Below are 24,980 nucleotides of genomic sequence, written 5' to 3' on the forward strand. Positions count from 1 at the left end.
ATCACCGTCATTTCTGGCATGCTTCAGCTGGCCCAGATTGCTTCGCTCTGCTTTGAGTGAAATGCGTCTTTACAAGATCCATTCAGGAGATTTCGTTCGAGTACGTTTTGACTATAGACTAGCAGATAACTTTGAAAGCCGTTCCTAACTCCTTCTCCAGTTTCAATTGATTCCTGTCGGACTAGAATCTTGTCCTGGGTGGTTCAAGACGAGAAACATACCCCCAGAAGTTGAGGTCAAGCAAGGGAGGTATACCTACCAACCGTTCCCCATGGAAGATGTCGAGGTCGCAAATATCCCATTGCATCACCTGTTGAAGCCAGGGCCTCATACCGACAAATTTTGGACAACTACATTCCCCAAAAAATTGTTGTCTCCGTTAGTTCGCCTACCAGGGCATGACGGGCAACGTGTTATTGGTTGGGGGTCCGGATCAATGAAAGTCTGAAATGGGCCTTCATTCTACTGTCAATACTCATGATAATGCTTGTGATTGGTGCTGCGGTGATCATTTACGCCACAACCACGTCGGACAATTCGTCTGCGTTTGGCTTGGGTGCGTATCTCGTGGCCATTATCACGTTATATTTCACGTACCAATACTTTGCTTGGAAAGAGGGCATTTGATCTGGGCAACGATGGCTGGCTACAATGGAAGATTAGGCATTGCCCAAGTGAGTTTGCAACTGATGTGTCTCGCAGGTCAGGGATATGAAGTTAAAATTGATTTTGAATATGACAAAGGGTACACCTATAGATGTGCCCATCCTGAAGATGCCAGGAGAAGACCAAAAGCCGCCCCATTTCAAACGCCGGTAAAAACAAAGGAGACAAGACTGATCATACAATCCAGGACCAGTAGATGCCCAGGAATTTCCATAGCTAAGCTTCAGGAAAGAAAAGAGATAGATCACGGTTAGAAGACAAGTCTACTGAGCTCAGTATCTTAAGACTGTTCTTCATCAACCACTGCAGCACGCAGTTCCCAGACGTAGTCGTAGCACTCGGCAAGCAGGTTGTTCACACTACCTTGACCTTCGGGAATATCGGGGCCAACGTAGAACTTTCCGTCTACCCGCATGTTGTCAATCGAGTTGAGCTGGGTTCATTAGCATTTTGTTGATGAGAATTTGTTACGTGCGCTTGTTAACATACCTTCATGCTGTATGGGTAAAGTTCACGGGAGTTTGAGACGCCCCCAGACTCTTTGACTTCGATCAAGCAGCGGCGCAGGGTTTGAAGCTGATTATAGACTGGGAGAAGAGCTTCGGATACGGGCTCAGATGAAATCAACAGCGCGTAGATGTATGCGTAGCTGCGGCGAATAAGGTAAAGCAGTGTCTATCTTGCTATTAGCATCGGGCGTTTGCATGAAGAAGGGATCAGTTCTTACGCGTTGTGCGTGAAGGTCAGCTGGTTGACCCTCTGCGTCAACGAAGTTTCCGTTGGATCGGGCCTCGTCGATTCGGTCAAGCTTTCGCTGGAATCCGAAAAGATCTGTCTCGCGCAGAGACCAGGCCTGGGTTACAGACAAGCGATCCAACTGGTTGCGGATCTCCAGCAACCGCTCATATTGGTCTCTGAAGCGTTCATCGATCTTCCCCTCACTGTGACACAGTCAGCAACTATTCAATCACCAGAAGGAGCCTATCCGAAAACTCACCGTTCGAGCACAATCTCGGTCCATCGCCAGCAGCGGCTAATCAGAGATTTGACCTCATCCTGACCTGCAAGAATGTTGCCCTCGGCGTCCACAAAGTTTCCATCCTTGGTTGTCTTCTCAATCTTCTTCAGTTGTTCCCGAAGACCATTAACTTCCGATGCGGAGAACTGAGAAACGGGGTATTGGTTAGTATTTGCGGAATAAGTCACATCATTGAGAGATATATACCTTTGATCGTGTATTAACAGCGGATGTTGACCGCAGAATGGAAACTAGCGTCTCGTGTGTTTGCGCCAGAGGAGGGGATAGCGCCGCAAGGCCCTTCTGTAACTTCTTCAAGGAGATTTCGCATTGTTCAAGACGACTTTCCAAGAGTGTGAGAAGAGCCGGTGAGTATGTGTCGCGACCGCGCTCAAGTGTTTCGCGGGTAGATTCCAAAGTCTTGGTGATTGAGTTTAGATCCTTGGAGCTGTAGAAACCGGCCTCTTCAAGATGGTCAAGTAAACGCTGCGCAGATGTTAGTTCTCAAATCTTGATGTGTGTTTCTATCACAGAATTCATCGTATGGGAATGTACCTGAATGGTGGCCGCCAAAGAGTAACTAGCATGATGTTAGCCATGATCATGAGATCGCGGGGTCAAGCATGTCGATCTTACACTGCGGGAGCTTCATTATTCCTTCCAACTGTTAAGAAAAGTAAGGAAATTAACTGAAAGCAGTCGTCCAAGACATAGTCCACTACCATAAAGCGTCAGTCACTCTCCTCTTGAGCGCGCGATCTCCGAGGCACTCACGGCGGTTATGGGTCAAGCGACGATCCTGCTCTTTGCGTGCTACATTGAGCTTCTCAACCTCCGCGATCACTTCTTCATAGTGAGGAAGAACGTCACGAGACTTGATGTAGGAAGACTTGTCCTGTTTGATAAGCAAGAGGGCGTCGCGGGTTCGGAGCAGTCGTTCGAGGATGGGCTGTTCCCGCGGATCCAGCGGGACCGGGATTGCGGGGGACTCCATCTTGGGAGCACGGATGCAAGGTTGGTTCAAGAAGTGATGATGATAATGCGAGCGGTCAGAGGGCAAAGGTGACTCTGGATGTTAGCACAAGTCAAACGATGGTCTAGTACCCCACCGGGATGTGATGTCAATTACTGGATCGATAGGGAGATACATTATCAATGTGGCCCGTGCGCAGTTAGGTCATCTTGATTTTCTTCCGTTTGTAGTTTAGCGTACAAGTCACGAGGAGGGGGAAGCGCTAGCCCCGATTAGTCCAAGCCCTAAGCGAGGGCTATTTTTCACACACCGGGCGACGCTGTGCGGGTGTCTATCATTGGCGTTCTCCTCTCTTCTTCTTTCCTATTCCCAACCCTCTTCAAGACACCCAGTCTACCCGTCGACATGTCTACCGCTGAGCTCGCTGTCTCTTACGCCGCCCTCATCCTGGCCGATGACGGTATTGAGGTCTCCGTACGTATCCCAAATTCCGTTGAAATTGGTGGATTCGTGGAGGCTTGAAGATGGAACTTTGAAGCTTTCATGTCTATATCGGAAATGGGCTTTGGGAGGAAATACAACAAGCCGCCGCGAACCCACTGGACTCAACGACCGCTACGCGAAATATGTGACTGACCTCGAATCTTTATTCAGGCCGACAAGATCCAGACCATCCTCGGTGCCGCCAAGGTCCAGGAGGTTGAGCCCATCTGGGCCACCATCTTCGCCAAGGTAAATATCTGAACTTTTTCCAGCTGCACCGACATCGAAACAACACCCGCGCGCGCCAATTGAGACTCGGTCACTTACACCACTTACAGGCCCTCGAGGGTAAGGACATCAAGGAGATCCTGACCAACGTCGGCTCCGCTGGTCCCGCCACCGCCGGTGCCCCCGCCGCTGGTGGTGCCGCCGCTCCCGCTGAGGAGAAGAAGGAGGAGAAGGAAGAGGGTAAGCATTGGCAAATCCCACTGAGACATGAGTCAGCTCTAACCCCATTACAGAGAAGGAGGAGTCCGATGAGGACATGGGCTTCGGTCTCTTCGACTAAGCGTCTTAAAAAACTCCGTATCGAATTTGAACTCGTTTCCTTTTTTCTCTATCCCACACCTTTTTTCACGCTGCCGCAATGCGGCTCCCTCGACGATTCTCTCTTGTACTCGATACTCCACGACCCCCGCTACGACCTAGAACCCGGGGAAGAAAAAAAGAAAATTAGCAAAAGAATTCAAGCGGACTATGACATTCAATGGAGACTGGGTGCTCGGTGTGCCTCGTCACTGTCGAGGTGGACTCGGTCGGATGCCGCTGCGATTCCGAAACTATTGTTGCTTCCAGGATTAGGGGAATTGAAGAATGACGTTTGGCACACTTCTTGAATTGTCCATGACCAAATTCCGACTTGGTTCTGGCGAGTAGATGTATGATGCTCTTGTCGCCCCTTGCATGGATCCAACTGCTGCTTGGTCCTCTTGTTTTGTCTGTCATGCGATCATGAACCAACGAATGCCGTCTTGATTCTCAATCTGGGTCTGAATGTAGATCGTAGCCGTCATGTCTTTGTTGCCAAGCTTTTGGACTTGACTGACTATCTTGTATGTATGTCATTGATGTGCATATCACCAACGGCCGGTCACTCAAGGTCAACCTAGATTGGCTAGCCAAATTTGGTGCATGTTTGACTTGAGCTTTAGTTTGTTTTTTGTAGTCCGACGTCATAGGCGATCTAATTTCAGACCTATTTAGGGTCCGGGCCCGATCTCGCGTGGAGACTAAGTACTTCACGGAGTAAATTCGAAGACGTTTCATTGCTAGTTAAGTAAAAGTACAACGCTATGCTAGTTCCAAATTCGTCGATGCCCAGCACCACTTTTGCTACCTGAAAAAGACCTCGCGGTCCAGGTAGCTGCGCATCAATCGGGCTTTTGGTTTTTGATTCTAAATCAGACAAGGCGACTTGGGGCCAAGTGACCTGAAAAGGGAAGAAAGAGTTAGAGAACTGCTGAAGGGTGAGGCTCCTGGGCAGCGTAGATTCGGAATTGGGCGAAGATGATCACATCTTCGAACATAGTTCCCAGGGAGCCAATTAGCCATGGGAGGTTGGTGAGGAAGTAATCCTTCTCTGTGGAGTGGCAAAGAATCTGTATTGGAAAGGTCAGTATGCTTCTCGGAGAGGACGAAGTGCGGTTACTTACGCCTGCGCCGTAGGTCACATTGCCCAAAAGAGAAAGGATGAAGAACAAAAGCGACAATCCTGAATAACAGTCAATGTTAAAAATTCAAAACACCACAAATAACAACAGACGTACCTTCGCAAGACTTCTCGCTGTAATTTTTGTAGATCTGGGGCAGTCTGGCTCTGCAAAATCGTCAATATCCAGCTCAAAACCAAGTCCCGGAAAGACAGAAAACTTACCCTAGATAGCACAAAGCGCTGAAGTAGCCCAGCACCAAACCCCCGGTAGCCTCATCCGAGGGGTCATTGTTCTCAAGCGGAGCAGGCTCCCACATCCCCGTCTGCCACGCCATGGTCCAACCCATGGTTCCCACAAGAAAGATGCCAGCAATGCTGACAAAGTTCTTCAGCCACGCCTTACGGCCAAAATCGTTTTCCTCGACAATCTTAGCGAGCGGGTCCTCGACCTCGCTGTCGCGTCGAGTCTGGTATGCGCGCTGTGAGGCCGACGACCGGCGGCGCGATCCAGGCAAGGAGTCACTGAAGCGCCGACCCAACAGTGGTGTCGTTGGGTCCGGTGTCTCGGTAGATGAGCGCCGACGGTGGGCGGGCTCACGCGCGCGCGCTTTGTAGTATAGACATTGCGAGATCAACACGCCATCGGCGATGCAAAAGTATATGGCGATCGCGACAATGACGGGGACGAGCCCGGCCATGAGGCTACCTGCCAAGTTCGCGACGTCGCCTACAAACCAGACGAAGACGAAGAGGAGGGAAATGGCTTCGGCGTTTCCATTGCGGTAGTTCTCGATGAGTTGGGGGACCTATTGGCGGTTAGAGGGGAGGGTGGATTTCCATATTGAAGACATACCAGAAGGAAGATCCAGCAAGTCATGGAGACAGATCCTAGAATGCCAGAGGCGGCCTCTCGGGCCGTTAGAGGTATGCTCTCGTGTGCCATGGCTGGTTGTGTGTAGAAGGGAGGAAGAAAATTCGAGGGAGATAAGGCTATGACGGAATGTACTCGGCTCACCCGCTTGAGGGTCCGAGCACAGCAAATTTTCATAGATCGAGTCAATATAGTAGCGCTAGCGGTGATATTTGTAGTAGTGCTGGTTATTGAGGTGATCTTTGAGATTGTACAATTTACTAGATTTGCCTGTCACTTGAGATGTGCATTTGACCAAAAATCAAAGAAATGTCTTGCGGGATGACGCACATGGTTATCATCAGCCAATGATGGGCTCTTTATTATACAGAGCTCGGGAGTAGTTAGTCCAAACTGCAATGCGACGGGATTTAGTTAAGACGCAGATGTCTGTACTTTCGAGTGCCGAAGTACATGAATATCACTTGTCCTGCATCCCTATTGGCGATCATTAATCCCCCTGTATCAATTTTCCGACTCGGTGGTTGGTACTGATATATACTTCCTCATCCTCCAAGGCTTGGAGATGTGATTCCGAGGTTATATAGAGCTCACCATTTACAATATTCGTATCTATTACCTAGGTAATGAATCTTTCAAGGTTTTCGAGGTCATCAAGGTATAGGTATCATATTTTTCATTATGTATCATACCGATATGATCAATTACCTACTAGTACATTACATGAACTTGTACAAGCTGTGCACCCACACCCGAACAGTTCCAAGCCCTAGAGGTTGATTTGCGAAACAGTCAAGTTTCTTGCGATGCGAACCACAGCCTCGGAGGTTTATTCCTCATCTCCCTCAAGTTCGTCCACTAGCACGCTCACAGCGAGATCGCCCAGAGAGTCCTTGATGGTGCCTTCCAACACTCGTTGCCGCTCAGGCGGTGGAAGACTGTCCAAGGCTTCCACATAATTGTTCAAGGGAGCAAAGTTTAACACTGTTTCGCTCCAGTTACCTCGGTCAACACCATATTGGGACAAGAAAATCCGAAGGCTCTGCAGTCCTTCTCGCGAAAGCCACCCTTGAAGGGCTGCTCGATCTCCAATCGGAGCACGCGATGATGGAATTTCATAAGGGTCATCATCAGGCGCGTTTGCACCTTCGTTTTGGTCTTCATTTTGGTCTTCATTTTCATCTCCACCGCGCCAGCGTCCAAAGATTCTCGGGCCATCCTGGATATCGTCTGGGTCGGGATTGGGATTGTTGAGCTGACCCAGAAGATCATCAAGCCAATTTTCTCCACCACCGCCACCAGCGCCGGTAGGAGCCACATACACGGGTGCCGGCTCAGATTGCTGCCGGTGGGCTTCGGAATCATGCGGTGGAAGGGGATCGGAAGATGAGATACGACCAGCCACAAAGTAGTTGGGAAGATGGGTCATCACCTTAGGCAGGTCGGATAGCACCACATGACGGGCAATGTCCAATGTGATCTCTGGTGGCTCAATAGGCTCAGCCTCGCCGGAGATAGAGTCAGCGACTTCCATGATGAGTGCGACTGCCTCGGGAGTGTTCCAGAGGTCTTTAGCGCGGGCAATATAGAGTTCCATAAGTAGTTCGTGGGAGCCTGTAGGAGGCATCTTGCCCCAGATAGCCTGCGGGACATGCTGGAGGTCAAGCTCTTGAGCCAGTCTGCTGAACACCCACGGGTAGCGGGACATGGCGCGCTGAAGTTGCTCCCGGCACTCCTTGGGCTTGTTCAGACGCAGATATGCCATGACCAAAGAGCACTGGATGTTGGGGAGATCCTCCCAGTCTCGACTGAAGCGTGTCTGAGTACACATTTCGACGAATTGAGCGTATTCTCGGCCCCGAAGTGCAAGATGATCGATAAGTAGTTTCATGCAATAAGGATCGCTATCATCAAGACTAAGCAACAACTTAGACCATTCGTACGCAGTTCGCCAAGTTCCCTTCATGCCAAGGTTGGAAATGTATCGCCAGCCGACCAGCCAGAGCTCTCGGTTCTCGGCATGAATGAAGTCCAATCTGGCTTCACCACCCTTGAGACGTTTGGCAAACGAGGAGTGGACCGAGCGGCCAATGTTAAAGAGAGCTCGTTCCATTAGATCGGCAGATACGGCATGATCACCTTGGTGTTTGGCGATCTCTGAAACCTGGAGAAGGGTAGAGATGTGGTAGGGATTGTACTGGAGATGACCGATCATTCTCTGTGGATCCATCGATTCAACACAGAGCTCGAATTGTCTCTGCACATCTTGGTAGGTGGTGTTGTGGACGAGCTTGTACAGAGTTTCGCCCGTGGAGTAGCTTCCTTCGGTTTCCATACCCAGCCCTCCACTAGGTGCACGTGGCCATTCGTCCTTGCCTTGCATCAGAACGTTCTTGCGCTGTGTGACACCGCCTAGGCTCAAACCTCTACTCGCTGGGCTGTATCTTCCCGTCAGAGCTTGCGCAAGGTCGATCATCTGTCGATTGCGATCTCGGCGGCGGCCAGCTCCAGCATCGGCTGGCTGATCAAAGTTTTCGAGGACAACGTTTCCAAATAGGCGGCGCATTTCGTTGTTCGCATTAAGGTATCGGGGCTCAATACCAAGCACTTCGTTTGTCGTCTTCGGGAACGAAGAAGCCTCCTGTGGAAATACGGAATAGGTTGTCTGACCTGCACTAGCACCTCTCTTCCCACCCACCGATAGCTTCTTCAAAGCCTCATCGAAGTCATCCAGTTCTTCATTGGGCTTTGTAGGAGAGCTTCTGGCCGACGCAGAGGTTTTTGAGGCCTTCTTCTTCTTCTTTTTCTTGTTCGAACTTTTGGACTTTGGCGCAGGCTCGGGCTCTGAAGGCTGTACGGCGGGTTCCTGTTGTGAATGCTCGATGCCTCCTTCCACGCCTTCGTCTTCGTCTTCGTCTTCGTTATCGTTATCGTCATCATCGCCCATGTTCAACAAATCGAACGCGTTGAATTTCGGCTTTGCGGGGCGCGGGGCTTCATCTTCGCTTGACTCATGTTGAAGCTCTGACTGTTGTTGCTCTTGCTCACGAAGCTTTTGCAGCTTTCGAATCGCACGTGAAGACATTGCTAACACTGGGGCATATGCCGTGGAATGACGTGAAAAGTGCTAACAACGCGAGAGGTATGAGCGTGAAATAAAAAAAAAGCCCAGAAGCAAACCCGCGGGGAATGACGACAGATCCCAATTGGCACTAGCGCCCTTTACTAGCGCTGTACCTGATAACGTATCCACGTGACGTATCTCCAGGCCAGCTCTTCGACAAACCTCAAAGCTTGAGACTTCTCCATTATCTTTCGGAGTTGTGATTTACCTTGTTTAGGGCAGGGGAACACATTGACTCCTCTATAACCCTGAAGCAATGCGACAAGCGACAGTTCAAGCGGGCCGTACTGCTCGGCTTGCCAATATCGCCGCTAAGCGGCCGTGCCCGTTCTCCTTCAACCAGCTGCGCGGTCTTCGATCATACTCCAGTGGCAAGCGCTCATATAACGCTCCGGTAGCTGCCAATACCTCCATGCATCGCCGAACCCTCTCACTCGCCGTGTTATCCACCGTCGTTGCTTCCGGGGCCTGGTATACTTATCAGGGTGACACCGTGAGATCAGCCGCCTCTCAAATCCGGGGATTCGCATCTAGTGCCCTTAACTCCGCCTACGCCGAAGATCCCACAGAGTCCACGCGCCGTGCATTGCTAGTCAGCGGCGACCAATTCTATACTGCCACGCTCTCCGGGGACCAGCCCCTCGCCAAACATACAGACGACTCAGATCGCCAGGTCCTAGAGATGTTGACACCAGAGCAAGCAACACAGAAGCTACGCAAGAATGAGGAGTCATACTTGGTGAACCGGGGCAAGGGTGTCGTCCGATATGACGTGGTTCAAGTTGCCAGCAATTCCCCCATCGAGGATGACCATGCGGAGAAGATTGTCGAGATCCCGGCATCCGTGGCTGCTGTTAGCAACGGCGAACCAAGCAGTGATTGGATGTTCTGGGCAGTATTTGATGGCCACTCGTAAGTTGAATTAAGGGTTGGTCAATTTCAGTCGGATTGGCTAATGTGAAACAGGGGCTGGACAACCTCTGCCAAACTGCGCAATGTGTTGATCTCATATGTCGCCCGTGAACTGAACACTACCTACAAGAGTGCTTCTGCCGACCCATCACTTGTCGTGCCAACATCCGAGGCCATTGATTCTGCCATCAAGCAGGGCTTCGTTCGTCTCGACCATGACATTGTGCACGAAAGTGTGAAGGAGGTCCTGAAGTCTAAGGAACGCCGCGTTGCCGCCGAGCTTCTCGCCCCTGCTCTCTCCGGATCGTGTGCTCTTCTCAGCTTCTACGATTCCCAGTCCAAGGATCTCAAGGTCGCAGTGACCGGAGACTCTCGTGCGGTTCTCGGTCGTCGTGGCCCTAGTGGAAAATGGACCGCCAAGGCGCTTTCCGAGGACCAGACTGGTGGCACGCCATCAGAGATTCAACGTCTGCGTGAGGAGCACCCTGGCGAGCCCTACGTGACTAAGAACGGTCGAATTCTGGGCCAGCTTGAGCCCAGTCGCGCGTTCGGTGATGCTTTCTACAAGTGGAGCCGAGATGTCCAGGATGTTATCAAAGCCAAGTTCTTTGGACGGACCCCTCACCCCATGTTGAAGACACCGCCTTACGTTACTGCTGAGCCCGTCATCACCACCACCAAGGTCGATCCCTCAAAGGGTGACTTCATTGTCATGGCGACCGACGGTTTGTGGGAGATGCTGAGCAACGAAGAGGTTGTCGGCCTCGTCGGCCAGTGGGTCGAGCAACAGCAGTCTGCGATGGCAAGCGGCAGCACTAGCAAGGCTTGGTTGCAGAGTTGGTTTGGTAGCCAGAAGGAGCTGCCCGTCGAGACCGCGGCTGATGGATCGGCCGGAGGTCAACGGCGCCCTATCCGCCAGCAGCAGTATGATATTGCTGGTGCAGCTAGCCGGTTCGTCGTCGAGGACAAGAACGCGGCTACGCATCTTGTGCGGAACGCTATGGGCGGAAAGGACAAGGACATGGTTTGTGCTCTACTGACATTGCCAAGTCCCTACTCTCGTCGCTACCGGTATGTATTCGCACTATCCCTGATCCCAAAAAGATTGCTGACTCTTGTTTTAGTGACGACGTCACCGTTGAGGTTATCTTCTTCGGCCAGGGTCCTGACTCACGCACTGTTGAGATCAACAAGGAAGCAAGTGCCTCTGAGCAACCCGTCAAGTCTAAACTATAGTCATTTTCGTCCTTTTAACACGTTGCACTTCTGTGAAGCATTTCGAGGGATGGCGGATTTTTGATAAGGCACAATTTGGGCTGTGCCCGGCGTGGTTTCAATGAAATTTCCGCAAGAGCTAGAATCATTGGCTCAATTTTCCTCATTTATATATGCTTCCGAGGTTTTTGTAGTACTGTGTTCTGTAAGACAAAGTGGAAGGGGAGTATTGTACATGTAGGGTTTATGAAGAAACATTGTACATCAACACCGAACCAGTCGATGGATTGGGTACCGACTAGACATCCAAGAACAATCTGCTGCGTGCCGGCAAAGCGAGAGAGAGCAGAGCCCGAGGGGCCTGTCAACCTGGTCCGAGCCAGCGGACCAGGCGTAGCAGGTGTTCGGTAATTGAATCTTAGGAGTCACGCCCAAGATTCTAGTTGGAGTCAGTGGTGTTGGCCGGGGCAGTGGAATTAGGCCTAATCCCGAAGAACAGCAAAAGCCATCAAAGCAGTCAGATGGGGAAAATGGTGCCGAAATTGTCGATTCGAGAACAAAGGAACCTCACAAAGTGTGGTTGTTCCCATGAACCACCTTGACAGATCCGATCAACGCAAATTCTTCAACTGGAAGGGATCTTTCTCGCCGGGCTTCTCGAAGGCTATGAAGCGCTTCTGGAAAGGTTTCAGCTCTTTCTGGGCAAAGACTTTCTTATCCAAGAACCAGGTTTGCAGAGTAGCGAGATTGGTACTAGTGATCCAGTAGAGGAGCAAAGCAGTTGGTAGCTGGTTGACGTAACTCATGATGCCAACCTGGATTGCAAAAAGTTGAATGAACGTTCGCAAGCCACGGAAGAAGATTTCCTTGTACATCTGGAGTTTCGGAAGATCTGAAATCTCCTTCAATGACTTGACTTTCCATCCAGCCACCATGTTACTCAATATCGAAACGGTTAGAAGGGCTGGCAGCACGCCCGACTGGTCACCGGCCAACAGATCAGGAAACCAGAGAGCGCCCTCATCCATGAAACTGGGCTCCAGTCTCGATCTCATAAGCTCAACTGTTGATTCGGGGGTTGAAGAGTTCCCCCACGAGTACAGCCACGAGACAATTCCTTGATTGTTACCGCTCATCCCGCGCAGTCCCTCCATGAAGGCAAGAAAGACTGGTACTTGTAGGAACATGAGTGGGCGCCACAGTTTCGAGATACCCCAAATGCTGTATATCTCTTTTGCTCGGCGCTGAATCATTTTGCTGGCCTGCCTTTTTCTTTCTTCGGGGGAGGCTGCTGTCAACATTGCCTGCTCATTGTAAACCGCCGACCAGGACTGTATGAGTGGTTGGAGTCGTTTTTCTTCCTGTGCACGGATCCGAGAATATAATTGTAGAGGGAAGCCAATAAAAGAGCGAACCAAGACGGCCGTGAGGGGAATTGAGGCAGCCCAGGGCAGGTAGGAGACTGTATGGACGCCGTGGATAATAGCCGTGGACCCGTTGAGGAAGGTGTCGATCGCGGAATGCGTTGGCTTTGTTGGATGGAAGTATCGAGCTTGTAAATGTTGTAATTTTGCAGCTCGCGGCACCGAGCGCAAAGCCGAAGCTGAGCGTAGGGGATACATGATAATAATCAGGATATGTCCAAAAGTGAAGAGTTGCGGCGCGGAGATCGGAATCTGGAGATCATCATGTGACACGTATGTAAATTACGCATTGGCCTGATCGCCTTGTTGACAGCGGCACTTCTGACTGTGGGATCAGCTTTGCTTTAAATTCTACTATGCTTAACTGATGACGGCTCTATCAAACTTGCCTTTTTAACTATGGCCCTTTTATCAAACGCCATTCTGGCCGTGTTGGTCTTGACCGCCACGGCCGTTCTGCTTCCGAAGCTAACAGGCACTCTGCTCGGTCTGATCTTTCGGGGAGTGGGATGCCTGATCTGGAGACGAACCCGGACTCGCCGTGAATACGTGATCGCGCGGGCGCGATCGGAGGAAGAGGAACTACGCGCTCCACGACCAAAGGCTTCAACAGCCTCACTATCCCGCAACGGCGTCGATGATGAGGACTGGGAGAAGGTGGACAGCTCGGGTCCAAGTGGGGTACAAACTGCGACGAGCAGTGAGAGCAGCAGCAGTGCTGGAGACAATCCCAGTAGCTCAGATACTTGGGATGGCATTATTGGGTTCTTTCACCCATTCTGGTATGGGATTCGCACTCCACATGTATTACGTACAGTGCTGACCAGAACCATAGCAATGCTGGCGGTGGTGGTGAACGAGTGCTGTGGGAAGCAGTCCGCGCAACCCAAAGGCGTTGGCCGAAGGCAATCTGCGCTATCTATACCGGCGATCACGAAGTGAATAAGGCCGCTATGCTGCAGCGAGTGGAGCGCCGGTTCAACATTCAACTACACGCCCCGACTGTGGTACTTTTGTACCTGACGACCCGCAAATATGTCGTTAGCAGTTCATACCCTTACATGACGCTTCTGGGACAATCGCTGGGCTCGCTAGTTGTTGCCTACGATGCTCTGACGCTCCTCGTGCCTGATGTGTTTGTTGACACCATGGGCTATGCTTTTACTCTTGCACTATGCAAGTGGCTCTTCCCCACGGTGCCGGTTGGTGCATACGTCCACTACCCAACCATCTCAACCGACATGCTTGCTTCTCTCGACGACAAGACTGGAGTGCAAGGTATCAACTCTGGCGCCGGCAAAGGGTGGAAAGGAACCATCAAGCGCCACTACTGGGAGATCTTCGCTAAGATATACGGCTGGGTTGGCCGACACGTTGATGTTGTTATGTGCAATTCTTCTTGGACAGCAGCGCATATCCGCAAGCTCTGGGGCACTGATAGCAAAACCATTTCTAGCACTGGCGACGGAACCGCCTCATCACCGGCAGTGGTCTTTCCCCCGACAGCAGTCGCGGAATTGGAATCAACCATCGCCGTTGACGCTGAGAGTGAGAAGACCCGTGAGCCCGTACTGCTTTACATTGCCCAGTTCCGACCAGAGAAGAACCACCCACTAGTGTTGCGATCCTTTGCACGATTCCTACAGGAGAGAGCCAGCAATCCAGCCTACGCTGGTCAGCCTCAGCCCCGTCTGGTGCTCATCGGATCCGTCCGGCACGCCAGCCCCGACGAAACACACATCTACAATCTGCGCCTGTTGGCCCACGAGCTCCGCATCCGCGATCAAACTACCTTCGTATGCGATGCCAGCTGGCCCGCCATGCTATCCCACCTCGCTACTGCTTCCGTTGGTGTCAACGGCATGTGGAATGAGCACTTTGGCATCTGCGTCGTCGAGTACCAGGCTGCTGGTCTCATTTGCGTAACCCATGACTCGGGCGGTCCACGTGAAGACATCGTCATCGACCTTGGAGATGGAGCAACTGGCTTCCGAGCTGAGACCGAGGAGCAATTTGCTGCTTCTTTCGAGGCAGCCCTTGCTTTGCCAGAGGAGGAGAAGGTTGCTATGCGATTGCGGGCGCGTCGCTCAGCACTACGCTTCACTGAAGAGGAATTCTCCCGGAAGTGGCTAGATCAAGTGCAGAAGCTTGTAAAAGCGACGAAGTAGCAACCGGTTTTCTTGTGATATCCCTATGGAAATAGACGAATAGCATTTCCTTCTTTTGCTCGTATCTAGAATACTGCCGGATCGTATGTTTGCAAGCTTGGACATTCGTTTCAAGTAATTGGCATCATTACATCTTGCCCTCCTATGGATCCCAACGTCTTGCTGGTACGGAGTAGTCCCGAGGTCGTTCTCGGTGTCTTTTTTTCCATCGTCGTCCAAGGTTGGCAAGGCATCGCCGTACTTTATTATGCCGATAAGAATGAAATATGTCAATCTTACTCTGTATACTATAAATGCTATGCGGCTATCAATTCCATGACCACAGCTGAAGGGCCAAATTCAAATTCGTAACAATCGTAAAACAGAGACAGAAGACAAGGCTGGTCTAAACCCCCGAACCAGGAATAATGATCCACTTCTCGACTCCAAGGTTCTCGCCAAGTACACAGTTGTAGTATAACATATCGACATGACAACAGTCTAATCGCTATCACTGGGCTCACCGCCGTCGGATTCAGCGCCCCCTGTGTTTTGAATCCCCTCAGCCATGATATACTCATTCTGCTGAAGGACCTTCTTAATTTCGTTGTTGTTGTAGACCAGATCAGCCGGCTTCTGGCTATGCTTGTTGCGCACTCGGGGATCGCAACCGGCCTCGCACATCATGCTGATCATGTGTAGACCTAGCTCGGCGTCTTTCTCGTTGGAGTATCGCACGGCAGTGTGTAAGGGTGTATCTTGGTCCATGCGGGTCAGGGGGTCACATTCAAAGAACTGGATGTCGAACAATGCGTCCATAGTCTCATCTATCAATACCGTCAGTGGATGACCTCCAGAAACAGGCACCAATGTTAGGATGTTGATACTTACAGCTGCCATATTGGGCACAGATGTGCAAAGCATGGTTTCCCATGGAATCAGTCACTTCATTGAAGAATTGTGCCACCTCTTCATTCGTCTTGCTTTCCATGTCGCCCAGGACTTGCTCAATTAGGTGGGGTTGGTCCCTTCGGCAGGCTTCCACGATCAGCTCGCGGGGTGACGCGCCCTGTGAGAGTTTAGCGTCGATCAATGCAAGGGTGAAGACGGTGCATACCTCATCAGCCATCTTGATTATCGGTGTTCGGTCCGGAAGGCCGGGTGTCAGGGTACAGCGGTTAGGGATGCTGCGGAGCGGAGCTAGTCTCAGTAGGCAGGTGTTTCTTTCGTGCGGGCGTCACCAACAAAGTAGCTCTGTCGGCGTGATGTAGACGATATGTACAGAGTGGATTGTTTAGGGAAATTCGTAGGGTGTTATCCGAGCTCCTGATCAATACAAACGGTTATCGCTGGTCGACAGGGACATCCCACGCGCGGGCCGTCCGGACTATTGATCTTCCGGTATCAGTTTAGCCGCGCGCCTGGAACACCGGGTTATCGACGGCGATGTTTGCGCCGGATAAGAATCACCTTTCTTGAAGGCTTCACTTTTCCTCACTTGACAGGAGGCTTCCGTGGTCACAACCTGAGCTTTTCCGCTAAGATATCTCAACAGAGGCTGCCACAATGCTGATCTGTAAGTCATGACTTCTCGAAGCCGGCTTTGTTCAGCCTCACCTCCAACCCTCAGCTCTACGCAACTACTGACTGTGCTATCATAGTTTGCCCCAACTGCAGCAATGCACTCACCATCTCCAAGGCGGAGCCCAGCACGAGATATCCCATGGGAGTCAACCGCTTCGAATGTCGAACCTGTCCCTACGAATCACCACTGGATAGAGAATGGTTCGAAAGCACCGCTCTGAAGGAGAAGCAGGTCGATGATATCTTTGGTGGTGCGGAGGAATTTGCCAATGCCGACAGTGTTGCCAGTGAGTCACCCAGAGTGCTAGATCCAGTTTGCGACAGTATGTGGCTGACCGAATCGTGCAGCTCAATGCCCCGCAGAAGCCTGCCATGGGGAACGTGCATACTTCTTCCAGCTGCAGATTCGCAGTGCAGACGAGCCCATGACCACATTCTTGAAGGTACGTTACTCCTTACTTCCCAGTGAGGTACCCGTTTTCTGACAGCTCCAGTGTACTTCGTGCGGTGCTCGCTGGAGAGAGAATTAGAGTTGGAGAGCTGGTTGCAGATTCTTTGAGTTTTACAGTTTTTTTTTGTACAGTTTTACAGCGAGGTGCAAATGGCGCATATTCACGGGCCAAAAATATCGAATTCAGTTCAGATTGCAGATTGCAGATTTCAGATACCCAAATTGATCGACGTCACCGTCCAACGCACAGATTATTATTTTTGAGATCAGCGGGTAATTTGGGGGGATTTTTTTATTCTCTTGATTCTTGGGTCTGTTATTTTTGCCTGAGATATTAAAAATCATGCATTATATTTGGACGATTTCACTTTAAGCTTCATATAGGTCATAATAATATGCGTATTAAAAACCGGTCTAGCACAAATGTAGAGCCCGATAGCTATATGAATCATAGAGGCAAAAAACAAAAGGCACTAAAAAACTAAAGTGAAACCACCAAAAAATGCAGAGATTTTCCATGCATGACATTGTTGGTGGGATGGGTTGGCGGTGAGGGTGTGCCCCTCATCCGCGGGGTTATGGTCAAAAGAAATATACGCATTGGCTTGATATTCACAATCATTTTGATAGCTAAAAAAAACAGGAAAAAAGGAATGTAGAGGGTGTAGGGTAGTATAAACAGTGCAAACTAAACAAGATTCTCACCCAACCTCTGCGTTGCTGCCCAGTTCGAGCGTTTAGAGCCACCAATGTGGGCTGGGAAGGAGCCATGAAAAAAAAAAATTCGTACTGAGTGGAGTACCGTGAACGAGGGAACCAGGGTAACGGAGGAGATATGAGGGCAACAAGGTAGCAGTACAAGCTCTAGTGAGGTAATGAATATGCTGTAGCAAGTACCTATACTTTGTCCCGTCAGCCCACTTTGCAAAATCTGCGTCGACGGCTAGGAGCGAGAGCCAATGGCAAGTGCGACCCAAAGAGGGCTGGGCCCCACCTGCTGACTCGCCTCTCTCGCTTGCCCCTCCATATAAGGATTTCCCCTCCTCCCCTCCCACAGTCTTTTTCTTTCTCTCTCTCGTCTGCTACAGTGAGTCCATCCCGACCCCCATACTGCTCTCCAATCCTTCGACTCTTTTACTGATTGCTCGCTTGCTCAGTACCTCAACGCGTTCTGCCGTTGTTCCTGAGCAAGTCTTCTACACAGATTTTTCTAGTATCTTCCAAAGAACTACAAAAGTTAAACCGTCACCATGGGGTATGTTACGCTCATCTCAGCTTCACTACGAATCACCTGTCTAACCCACCGTGCAGTAAGGAAGAGCGTTCCCACATCAACATCGTCGTTATCGGCCACGTCGATTCCGGCAAGTCTACCACTACCGGTCACTTGATCTACAAGTGCGGTGGTATTGACCAGCGTACCATCGAGAAGTTCGAGAAGGTAAACAAAACTTCATCTCACTTCATCATAACATGCAATGCTAATCCCTATCACAGGAAGCCGCCGAGCTCGGTAAGGGTTCCTTCAAGTACGCTTGGGTTCTTGACAAGCTCAAGGCCGAGCGTGAGCGTGGTATCACCATCGATATCGCCCTCTGGAAGTTCCAGACCGCCAAGTATGAGGTCACCGTCATCGATGCCCCCGGTCACCGTGATTTCATCAAGAACATGATCACTGGTACCTCCCAGGCCGATTGCGCTATTCTCATCATTGCCTCCGGTACTGGTGAGTTCGAGGCTGGTATCTCCAAGGATGGCCAGACCCGTGAGCACGCTCTGCTCGCTTTCACCCTCGGTGTTAAGCAGCTCATCGTTGCCCTCAACAAGATGGACACCTGCAAGTGGTCCGAGGACCGTTACAACGAGATTGTCAAGGAGACCTCCAACTTCATCAAGAAGGTCGGCTTCAACCCCAAGTCCGTTCCCTTCGTCCCCATCTCCGGCTTCAACGGTGACAACATGCTCGAGGTTTCCACCAACTGCCCCTGGTACAAGGGTTGGGAGAAGGAGACCAAGGCCGGCAAGTCCACCGGTAAGACCCTCCTTGAGGCCATCGACGCCATCGAGACTCCCGTCCGTCCCTCCAACAAGCCCCTCCGTCTTCCCCTCCAGGATGTGTACAAGATCTCCGGTATTGGCACAGTTCCCGTCGGCCGTGTCGAGACTGGTATCATCAGCCCCGGCATGGTTGTCACCTTCGCCCCCGCCAACGTCACCACCGAAGTCAAGTCCGTTGAGATGCACCACCAGCAGCTCAAGGCCGGTAACCCCGGTGACAACGTCGGTTTCAACGTCAAGAACGTTTCCGTCAAGGAAGTCCGCCGTGGTAACGTCGCCTCCGACTCCAAGAACGACCCCGCTGCCGGCTGTGACTCCTTCAACGCCCAGGTCATTGTCCTGAACCACCCCGGTCAGGTCGGCGCTGGATACGCTCCCGTTCTGGACTGCCACACTGCCCACATTGCTTGCAAGTTCTCCGAGCTCCTCGAGAAGATCGATCGCCGTACCGGTAAGGCCACTGAGGTCTCCCCCAAGTTCATCAAGTCCGGTGACGCCGCCATCGTCAAGATGGTTCCCTCCAAGCCCATGTGTGTTGAGGCATTCACCGACTACCCCCCTCTCGGTCGTTTCGCCGTCCGTGACATGCGTCAGACCGTCGCCGTCGGTGTCATCAAGTCCGTTGAGAAGAACGCTGGTGGCGCTGGCAAGGTCACCAAGGCCGCTGCCAAGGCTGGTAAGAAATAAATGATTCTCGGATGAAATTATGCCGTGATGATTTTTTTTTGCTTCAAAAACAATTATGGATCGAGCTAGATTTGACGTGTAGTTGCTCTGAATACTACGTGCTTTCAACTCACTTCTTCTAAATGTAAACACTTGTAGACTTCCTTAAGCTAGACCACATGTATGTTCCTTACCACCTAGACACTCAAGTCCACTCATGCTACCATCGTGCTTCAATAATGTTGCCGTAAGTCCCGAGGTCCCAAGCTGTGGTTAACCCAGGCTTGTCCCAAGGCCTCGACACGTTCCAAGGTTATAGTCATATCCATGTCACCGTTCCTAGAACCGTAAAGCCATTGTTAAGCACTCTACATCCAAAGCGCATGCGCATACGAACCTACCAGTCTTGAAGTTGATTCGCTTCATCCAGCCTGTCTTGCCTGAACCTGGAAGTCCCAAGGTCTACTAGTTAGATAATGACAATATCCACTGAATGCTCGTTCTCATTCTGGTAGTCACGCCTTGAACTCAGGACGCTAAGATATGTATCCAAGCCTTGCTTTGTGCCCGAACCATCATTACTCCACCAAGCCGTGTTCATTCCGTGTGTACCAAACAGTTGAGACACGATTGGCCAATGTGTGGTATTGATCACCAATTCCCACGGCGCGAATAAGTAGAGTATACCCCCAGGTTGTTCAGGCGATGTATATACCACAACCTCCAGGGCTATGTTGAGGCGTCTTCTCGCTGGCGGGATACATACGTGCGGGCACGGTGGATGGCTGGTTCATATATATTCGTCGTTAGCTTGTGCTCAGACGTGACTGCTTGATCTGCTCGGCTGTGGACGGGAATGAAGGGTCGAGAAATCGAAGGGAGCATTGCTGAAGTGGCGGGGGTGTTTGAGCTGGTTATTCAATCGGTGGTTTGGTTGTGGACGGTGGAAGGCTCGTGGTGGGCTCGAATTGGTGTCGTGGCCCGTGGGAGATAGAACACTCATTTGTGCCAGTGAAGACAGGAATCTCAGCCTTGGAAGGGGTCTGTTGTTGGCTGTATGCAGCTTCTGGGGGCTCGTTGCATTCGCATTGGAATCGTAGGGAGATGGTTGGAGGCTCAAGGGCTGATGTATTCTTTGGATAACTCACTTGGCTATAAGCACTTGGATTGAAGATTCCTGGTCTATGCAAGGCTAAAAACACTGCCGGTAAATTTGGCTATGAGTCTATAATCTGGGAATTATGCAAGTCTGTGGATTTCACCGGCATCTACCAAATGTCACATTCCTTTGTTCGACTTGATGTTCAATCAAGTGCGTAGTTGAGCCGAGTCCCTCTATCAACTGGCGAACATTCGAGCAGCAGGTATGCAAGTGTTCACAGAACTGCACAACAATATCGTAGGGTATCAAAATTGCATCTATTGCCAAGTATATCAAAAGACTTCACTCGCTGTCATCGTACGCCTCAGATCCATCAGACTCCTCATCCTCTTCTTCTTGTTCTTCCTCCTCATCAGCATGAGTACTAGGACGCCTAGGAGCCCGCCTCCTCGCCGACTGCGGAACCGGAGTCACTCGAGCCGCCGGAGCCTCTTCCTCATTTACATGACCATTAGCCTGACTCGCCGGCTCCTCAATCTCCCTAGGCTTAGTACCCAAACTCCTCGCAAGCCTCCCCTCAAAGTCCGCAAGCTCATCCCTCTCAAAAGCAGACATGTCCGCAGTAGGGCCCGCCTCCTTGCCGTAGACAGTACGCACCATCCCAGCAACAGCACCAGTCCCAACTTCAACCTTACCCCGCGGCCCAAGCATGTACTCTATAATCTCCTCGCCGCCATCCACCTCCCGCGTCTTAACAAGATACCCCTCCTTGCATAACCGCTGCAAAAGCTTATCCGTGCGATCGAGGGGTGTCGAGACATCCGCGTTCGTGCGCGCAAGATACCGATCAAGTTTCTGCTCCGCGAGCGAGCCGTTGTTTAACGTAATCAAAGCAATGATAAACGTATAGATCCCCGTATAGGTACTCTCAACAAACAGCGACGGCGTCTTTGTCGGGACCAGGATCTCAGCGCTGCGGTATTCGTGCGGTAGCGTCGATGTCACGATCCAAGACTTTGTCGTCGAGGCTTTCTCGGTTTTTTGCGCAGCTGCGGGGGTGGAAATTAGAACACATGCAATGCGAGAAATTGGATAAGGGCGAGGTCACTTACCGCGTCTCTGTGCAACGGTTGCCTTTTCTCGCGCTGGTAACTCGGTCATCTCCATGCCGAATTTCGAGCGCAGCTCGCATTGCGCTTGCTCGAAGACTGTCTTGAATGAACCGCTGCCTTGCTCGCCGAGTACTTTGGCGCTGATGTCTGGTCGTCGGATTGGGAGGCGGGAGTATTCGCTTGCGAGTGCTAGTCGGACCATTTTTTTGACCATTGCGTCGGTGCTTGTTGGGGCGCTGGGTCCGTCGCTGTCGGAGCCGTAGGAGTCTTGTCGGCGCCGACGCGCTGGGTTGGACTCGGAGTCTTCATCTGAGTCTGACTAGTTGGTGTTAGAGGGATTTGGAGACTGGTTTGGAGGGGCTTTACTCTTCTTCTTCGAGGCATGGTTGTTGGAGTCTGTGGTGTGAGAGACGCGACGCGATAGAACGATTATACCCCAATCGGCGATGGTCTGTGCGTTCTTATCGATAGACAAAGAACGGCTTTCAGTCGCTGCGTTTTACCTTTCTTTGAGAGAGTCGAGGTCAGAATGGGATAAATTAGAGGCTGGTAGAATAGGAGAGAAGGTTGGGGTATTTTCTTTACCTATTTATAGCAGAGGGAATTCACTACATAAAGAAGCCAAACAAAGTACAAATCAGGAAAAAAAGAATGGTATAATGGCACAAGGCTAGCCGCTAGGTACATCCAACGCAACAAAACACCGAGGTATTATTTTCTCTAGAAAGGAAAAAAAAGACGCTTCAAGCAAAGCACTCTAAAAGCCGGAGAAGAAAAAAAAACAGAACTCAGTGGCTGTTCTTCTCCACAACCTCCTTCACCTCCTCCTTCTTAGTTTGCAAGAAAGTGCTGATCCACGCCAACGACTCCTGCGACAGCACCAAGCTCGTAGTGACAACGGCCTTGCCGGAAGCGAAGACGCCATCACCCCCGCACTTCTTGTACTCGGATCCGTAGATGTCGTACAGGTGAGTCTTGGCATCGCCGGCCAGGCGCGCCGGAAGTGAGGCCCGGTTGTAGATGGAGCCGCGCAGCTTCTGGGTATCTTCCTTGATGATGGGGAAGCGGGTATCGAACTGGGTGAGGCCCTTGTCGCCGATGGAGTCGGCGCGGGCGAGGTAGGGTGCTACATAGCTGTAGGGAGTGGAGAAGTAGGGGAGCACGGGCTTGGCCAGGGTGTTGTAGCCTTGGTCGACCAATTCGATGGACTTGGCTCCGTAGGGGTTGCCTTTGTAGTAGGAGATGGAGTCGGAGACGATGGGGTAGGAAGTCAGATGCTGGAGGATTTTGTGTTAGTAAATAGACTCATGATTCTTGATTCTTGGGTTGGGTGTTGAGTTAGGGTTGCACATACGTCGAGGAAGTGGGAGTGCTTCTCGCCGTTGACGATTGGTTCACCCATTTTGGATTCTGAATGGGGCATGGAGTGAAGATTCAGAGAGATTGAGAGAAGAGAGAGAGATTCTAAGAAGAGAAGAGAGAAGAGAGAGAAGAGAGAGGCAGAGATAGCACTTTGTATAGAAAAATAGGATTTTCACATGTGATTGCGGCGTCATGCAACTGGGCAAGGCCTTAGCGCAGTATTTTTGCGTTTTGGTTTTCGCCTCGCGAGCTACTTGGTATTTTATTTGGGTTTTCTTTTTCTTTGGTCTTTGGCTCTGACCTTCTCTTTCCCGTGTTCTCTTGGAGGGGTTCCGGAATCTATAACCTTCCCGCGAACCATTGACTTTAGAGACTCTGGGATTGATCTTCAATTACTACCAGCGCAGTCCTTTGGAGCCGTTTCTAGTCGTATCATTTCCAATCCAATTGCGAATCGACCGGAAACAGCACAAAATAGCAAACTGGTAGATTCCCATGTGAAAGTGGGTCGCTGTCAGTTGGGTCCCACTTGCTTTCTTATCGCGGATCTACTTGACCTTGTACTTCGACAATACCTGTTATGTTCACTTTGTACTGCTTCTATACTCTCACTGTTAGACAATGAATGCGACCTTACCTATCAGCACCTTCCAAGGCTGATCTCATATATCTGTCATACTCCAAACACCCTTCCATGGTTCTGATTCGCACTGCTTATTACTCCGTGCTTATCTGCAGAACCCCCGGGGCCAGACTGCCCACTTGGGCCAAACTTTGTCGGCTTCCAAGTCTCAGTATCAGCCACTGAGCCCTCTACATGAGTGTGCTCTCCCTGCCTCCCTCTCGGCCTGTGCATACCTCCTCTAAACTTTGGAACTAAGAGTCTGGACCAAAATACGTAAGGTACTTTTGTTCTTGATTCGTCGAACCCTCTTCATCCGAATCTCGGCGCTTGTTTGAAACATCTAGACCGTTGTGTTCGAGAGTGCGACCATGACTATGACGCTTTATGCACCCTTGTGCATCCAAATGTCCAAATGTTTGTGATGCCTCTGGAGTCTTGCCAACCGACAGGGGTCTTCGGTACGCTTAGGGTCAGCCGGAGATTGCGACGTTTCGTAGCACATGAAAGACTAAAAATGCAGACATACGAAAATACCGAGTGCTGTTCAAAATCGTGATTCTTATATGAAATAATATCTTAATATTCCTATCTCCAGCGAACGGGCTCCTGTCGATCGAGTGGCCACTCGATTAAGCTCTTGTGCAGATCCAATGGGTAACGGTAAGCCGGGGCCACTTCCAGGTGCAACCTAATGCATACATCTAACATTATTGGTACTTCGTACTCCGTACAAACCTCGCATTAGCCCCTTCTCCATATTTGTTGGGATTATGTCACCCATCTCAACCCCCGGGGCCACTGCACGCCCGTGACATTACCCTTGAACTCATACAGGCAATCGGTCAATACAGTTATACAGTTCGAGAGATCACGCCATTTAAAACGTTCCTCTGATACGGAGTACGGAGTACACCGTGGCAGATCACCCAAACGTGATCACCCCTTGTAAACCCAAGTGGCGTGCAAGAACCAAACCTACCCTATTCCGTATCCCCCAGCCCTATCAAGTTTCAATGGAGGGTAGTGATCCGTGATTCGCTGTCAATTCACATGCGAAACATGATACATGCTACATGCTACATGATACATACATGATCCCAATTTGTGCTGCCTTGAGTCACATGAAATTGAGAATACTCGTCCAGGCCCAATAACAATCGATGCCGAATTTCTCTTCTCGAAGCGCTTGGTCCACCTTGGCGGGGCTAGGAGAATGGACCTGGTCCCTGAATTGGCCCTGAGACTCCCACGTCGACATCCGTGCCAAGCGGGCTATTTGCGCTGATGCATTGATGGTGTTCATTCTAGACCACGCCACTTGGCGGAATGATGGCTTTGCAGGTTTCTTAGGGGCTATCATGTGATTTTACACGGTTTGGTGTATGTCGGTAAACGCTGTGGCAAACGGTTCTTCTGATTAACTTGCTCATTGTAGACATCCAGTGGGAAGATTGCCTGTTGAAATAGGTCGTGCTG

The 24,980-nt window shown here is 50.8% G+C and overlaps 12 protein-coding genes across 12 annotated transcripts; 5 read left to right on the forward strand and 7 right to left on the reverse strand.

Annotated features, from left to right (window-relative positions):
* Nucleotides 1–946: 946 nt before the first annotated feature.
* N7506_001051 (uncharacterized protein) lies at nt 947–2,678 on the reverse strand (the record flags this gene model as incomplete). The annotated part of the gene is made up of 8 exons (XM_056950347.1): nt 947–1,099; nt 1,156–1,341; nt 1,394–1,607; nt 1,664–1,830; nt 1,892–2,170; nt 2,240–2,264; nt 2,321–2,402; nt 2,459–2,678. 8 exons carry the CDS (start codon nt 2,676–2,678, stop codon nt 947–949), a joined length of 1,326 nt encoding a protein of 441 aa, XP_056816262.1.
* Nucleotides 2,679–3,062: 384 nt separating this feature from the next.
* On the forward strand, nt 3,063–3,708 carry rpp1 (ribosomal protein P1; the record flags this gene model as incomplete). The annotated part of the gene is made up of 4 exons (XM_056950348.1): nt 3,063–3,131; nt 3,312–3,389; nt 3,479–3,608; nt 3,662–3,708. The coding sequence occupies 4 exons, from the start codon at nt 3,063–3,065 to the stop codon at nt 3,706–3,708; spliced, it is 324 nt and encodes a 107-aa protein (XP_056816263.1).
* Nucleotides 3,709–4,648: 940 nt separating this feature from the next.
* On the reverse strand, nt 4,649–5,794 carry N7506_001053 (PQ-loop repeat-containing protein; the record flags this gene model as incomplete). Its single annotated transcript, XM_056950349.1, has 5 exons — nt 4,649–4,798; nt 4,853–4,911; nt 4,967–5,016; nt 5,074–5,657; nt 5,705–5,794. 5 exons carry the CDS (start codon nt 5,792–5,794, stop codon nt 4,649–4,651), a joined length of 933 nt encoding a protein of 310 aa, XP_056816264.1.
* Nucleotides 5,795–6,551: 757 nt separating this feature from the next.
* Nucleotides 6,552–8,807, reverse strand: N7506_001054 (transcriptional repressor TCF25 family protein; the record flags this gene model as incomplete). Its single annotated transcript, XM_056950350.1, has 1 exon — nt 6,552–8,807. The coding sequence occupies one exon, from the start codon at nt 8,805–8,807 to the stop codon at nt 6,552–6,554; it is 2,256 nt and encodes a 751-aa protein (XP_056816265.1).
* Nucleotides 8,808–9,102: 295 nt separating this feature from the next.
* ptcF (type 2C protein phosphatase ptcF) lies at nt 9,103–10,994 on the forward strand (the record flags this gene model as incomplete). Its single annotated transcript, XM_056950351.1, has 3 exons — nt 9,103–9,758; nt 9,813–10,829; nt 10,883–10,994. 3 exons carry the CDS (start codon nt 9,103–9,105, stop codon nt 10,992–10,994), a joined length of 1,785 nt encoding a protein of 594 aa, XP_056816266.1.
* A 590-nt stretch (nt 10,995–11,584) lies between these two features.
* Nucleotides 11,585–12,595, reverse strand: N7506_001056 (putative mitochondrial export translocase Oxa2; the record flags this gene model as incomplete). The annotated part of the gene is made up of 1 exon (XM_056950352.1): nt 11,585–12,595. One exon carries the CDS (start codon nt 12,593–12,595, stop codon nt 11,585–11,587), a length of 1,011 nt encoding a protein of 336 aa, XP_056816267.1.
* A 201-nt stretch (nt 12,596–12,796) lies between these two features.
* N7506_001057 (alpha-1,2-mannosyltransferase ALG11) lies at nt 12,797–14,565 on the forward strand (the record flags this gene model as incomplete). The annotated part of the gene is made up of 2 exons (XM_056950353.1): nt 12,797–13,179; nt 13,233–14,565. 2 exons carry the CDS (start codon nt 12,797–12,799, stop codon nt 14,563–14,565), a joined length of 1,716 nt encoding a protein of 571 aa, XP_056816268.1.
* A 480-nt stretch (nt 14,566–15,045) lies between these two features.
* Nucleotides 15,046–15,673, reverse strand: N7506_001058 (ankyrin repeat-containing protein ANK1; the record flags this gene model as incomplete). Its single annotated transcript, XM_056950354.1, has 3 exons — nt 15,046–15,371; nt 15,436–15,613; nt 15,662–15,673. The coding sequence occupies 3 exons, from the start codon at nt 15,671–15,673 to the stop codon at nt 15,046–15,048; spliced, it is 516 nt and encodes a 171-aa protein (XP_056816269.1).
* Nucleotides 15,674–16,110: 437 nt separating this feature from the next.
* Nucleotides 16,111–16,658, forward strand: N7506_001059 (DNA-directed RNA polymerase III core subunit RPC11; the record flags this gene model as incomplete). Its single annotated transcript, XM_056950355.1, has 4 exons — nt 16,111–16,120; nt 16,206–16,415; nt 16,477–16,571; nt 16,623–16,658. 4 exons carry the CDS (start codon nt 16,111–16,113, stop codon nt 16,656–16,658), a joined length of 351 nt encoding a protein of 116 aa, XP_056816270.1.
* A 1,171-nt stretch (nt 16,659–17,829) lies between these two features.
* On the forward strand, nt 17,830–19,324 carry N7506_001060 (translation elongation factor EF-1 alpha; the record flags this gene model as incomplete). Its single annotated transcript, XM_056950356.1, has 3 exons — nt 17,830–17,834; nt 17,891–18,020; nt 18,077–19,324. 3 exons carry the CDS (start codon nt 17,830–17,832, stop codon nt 19,322–19,324), a joined length of 1,383 nt encoding a protein of 460 aa, XP_056816271.1.
* A 1,423-nt stretch (nt 19,325–20,747) lies between these two features.
* Nucleotides 20,748–21,901, reverse strand: N7506_001061 (MAGE domain-containing protein; the record flags this gene model as incomplete). Its single annotated transcript, XM_056950357.1, has 3 exons — nt 20,748–21,454; nt 21,518–21,836; nt 21,884–21,901. 3 exons carry the CDS (start codon nt 21,899–21,901, stop codon nt 20,748–20,750), a joined length of 1,044 nt encoding a protein of 347 aa, XP_056816272.1.
* Nucleotides 21,902–22,305: 404 nt separating this feature from the next.
* N7506_001062 (putative pathogenesis associated protein Cap20) lies at nt 22,306–22,919 on the reverse strand (the record flags this gene model as incomplete). The annotated part of the gene is made up of 2 exons (XM_056950358.1): nt 22,306–22,794; nt 22,872–22,919. The coding sequence occupies 2 exons, from the start codon at nt 22,917–22,919 to the stop codon at nt 22,306–22,308; spliced, it is 537 nt and encodes a 178-aa protein (XP_056816273.1).
* Nucleotides 22,920–24,980: the final 2,061 nt, after the last annotated feature.

The sequence above is a fragment of the Penicillium brevicompactum genome (assembly GCF_028827555.1).
Source record: "Penicillium brevicompactum strain IBT 35665 chromosome Unknown utg000001l_segment0_segment0, whole genome shotgun sequence".
NCBI lineage: Eukaryota > Fungi > Ascomycota > Eurotiomycetes > Eurotiales > Aspergillaceae > Penicillium > Penicillium brevicompactum.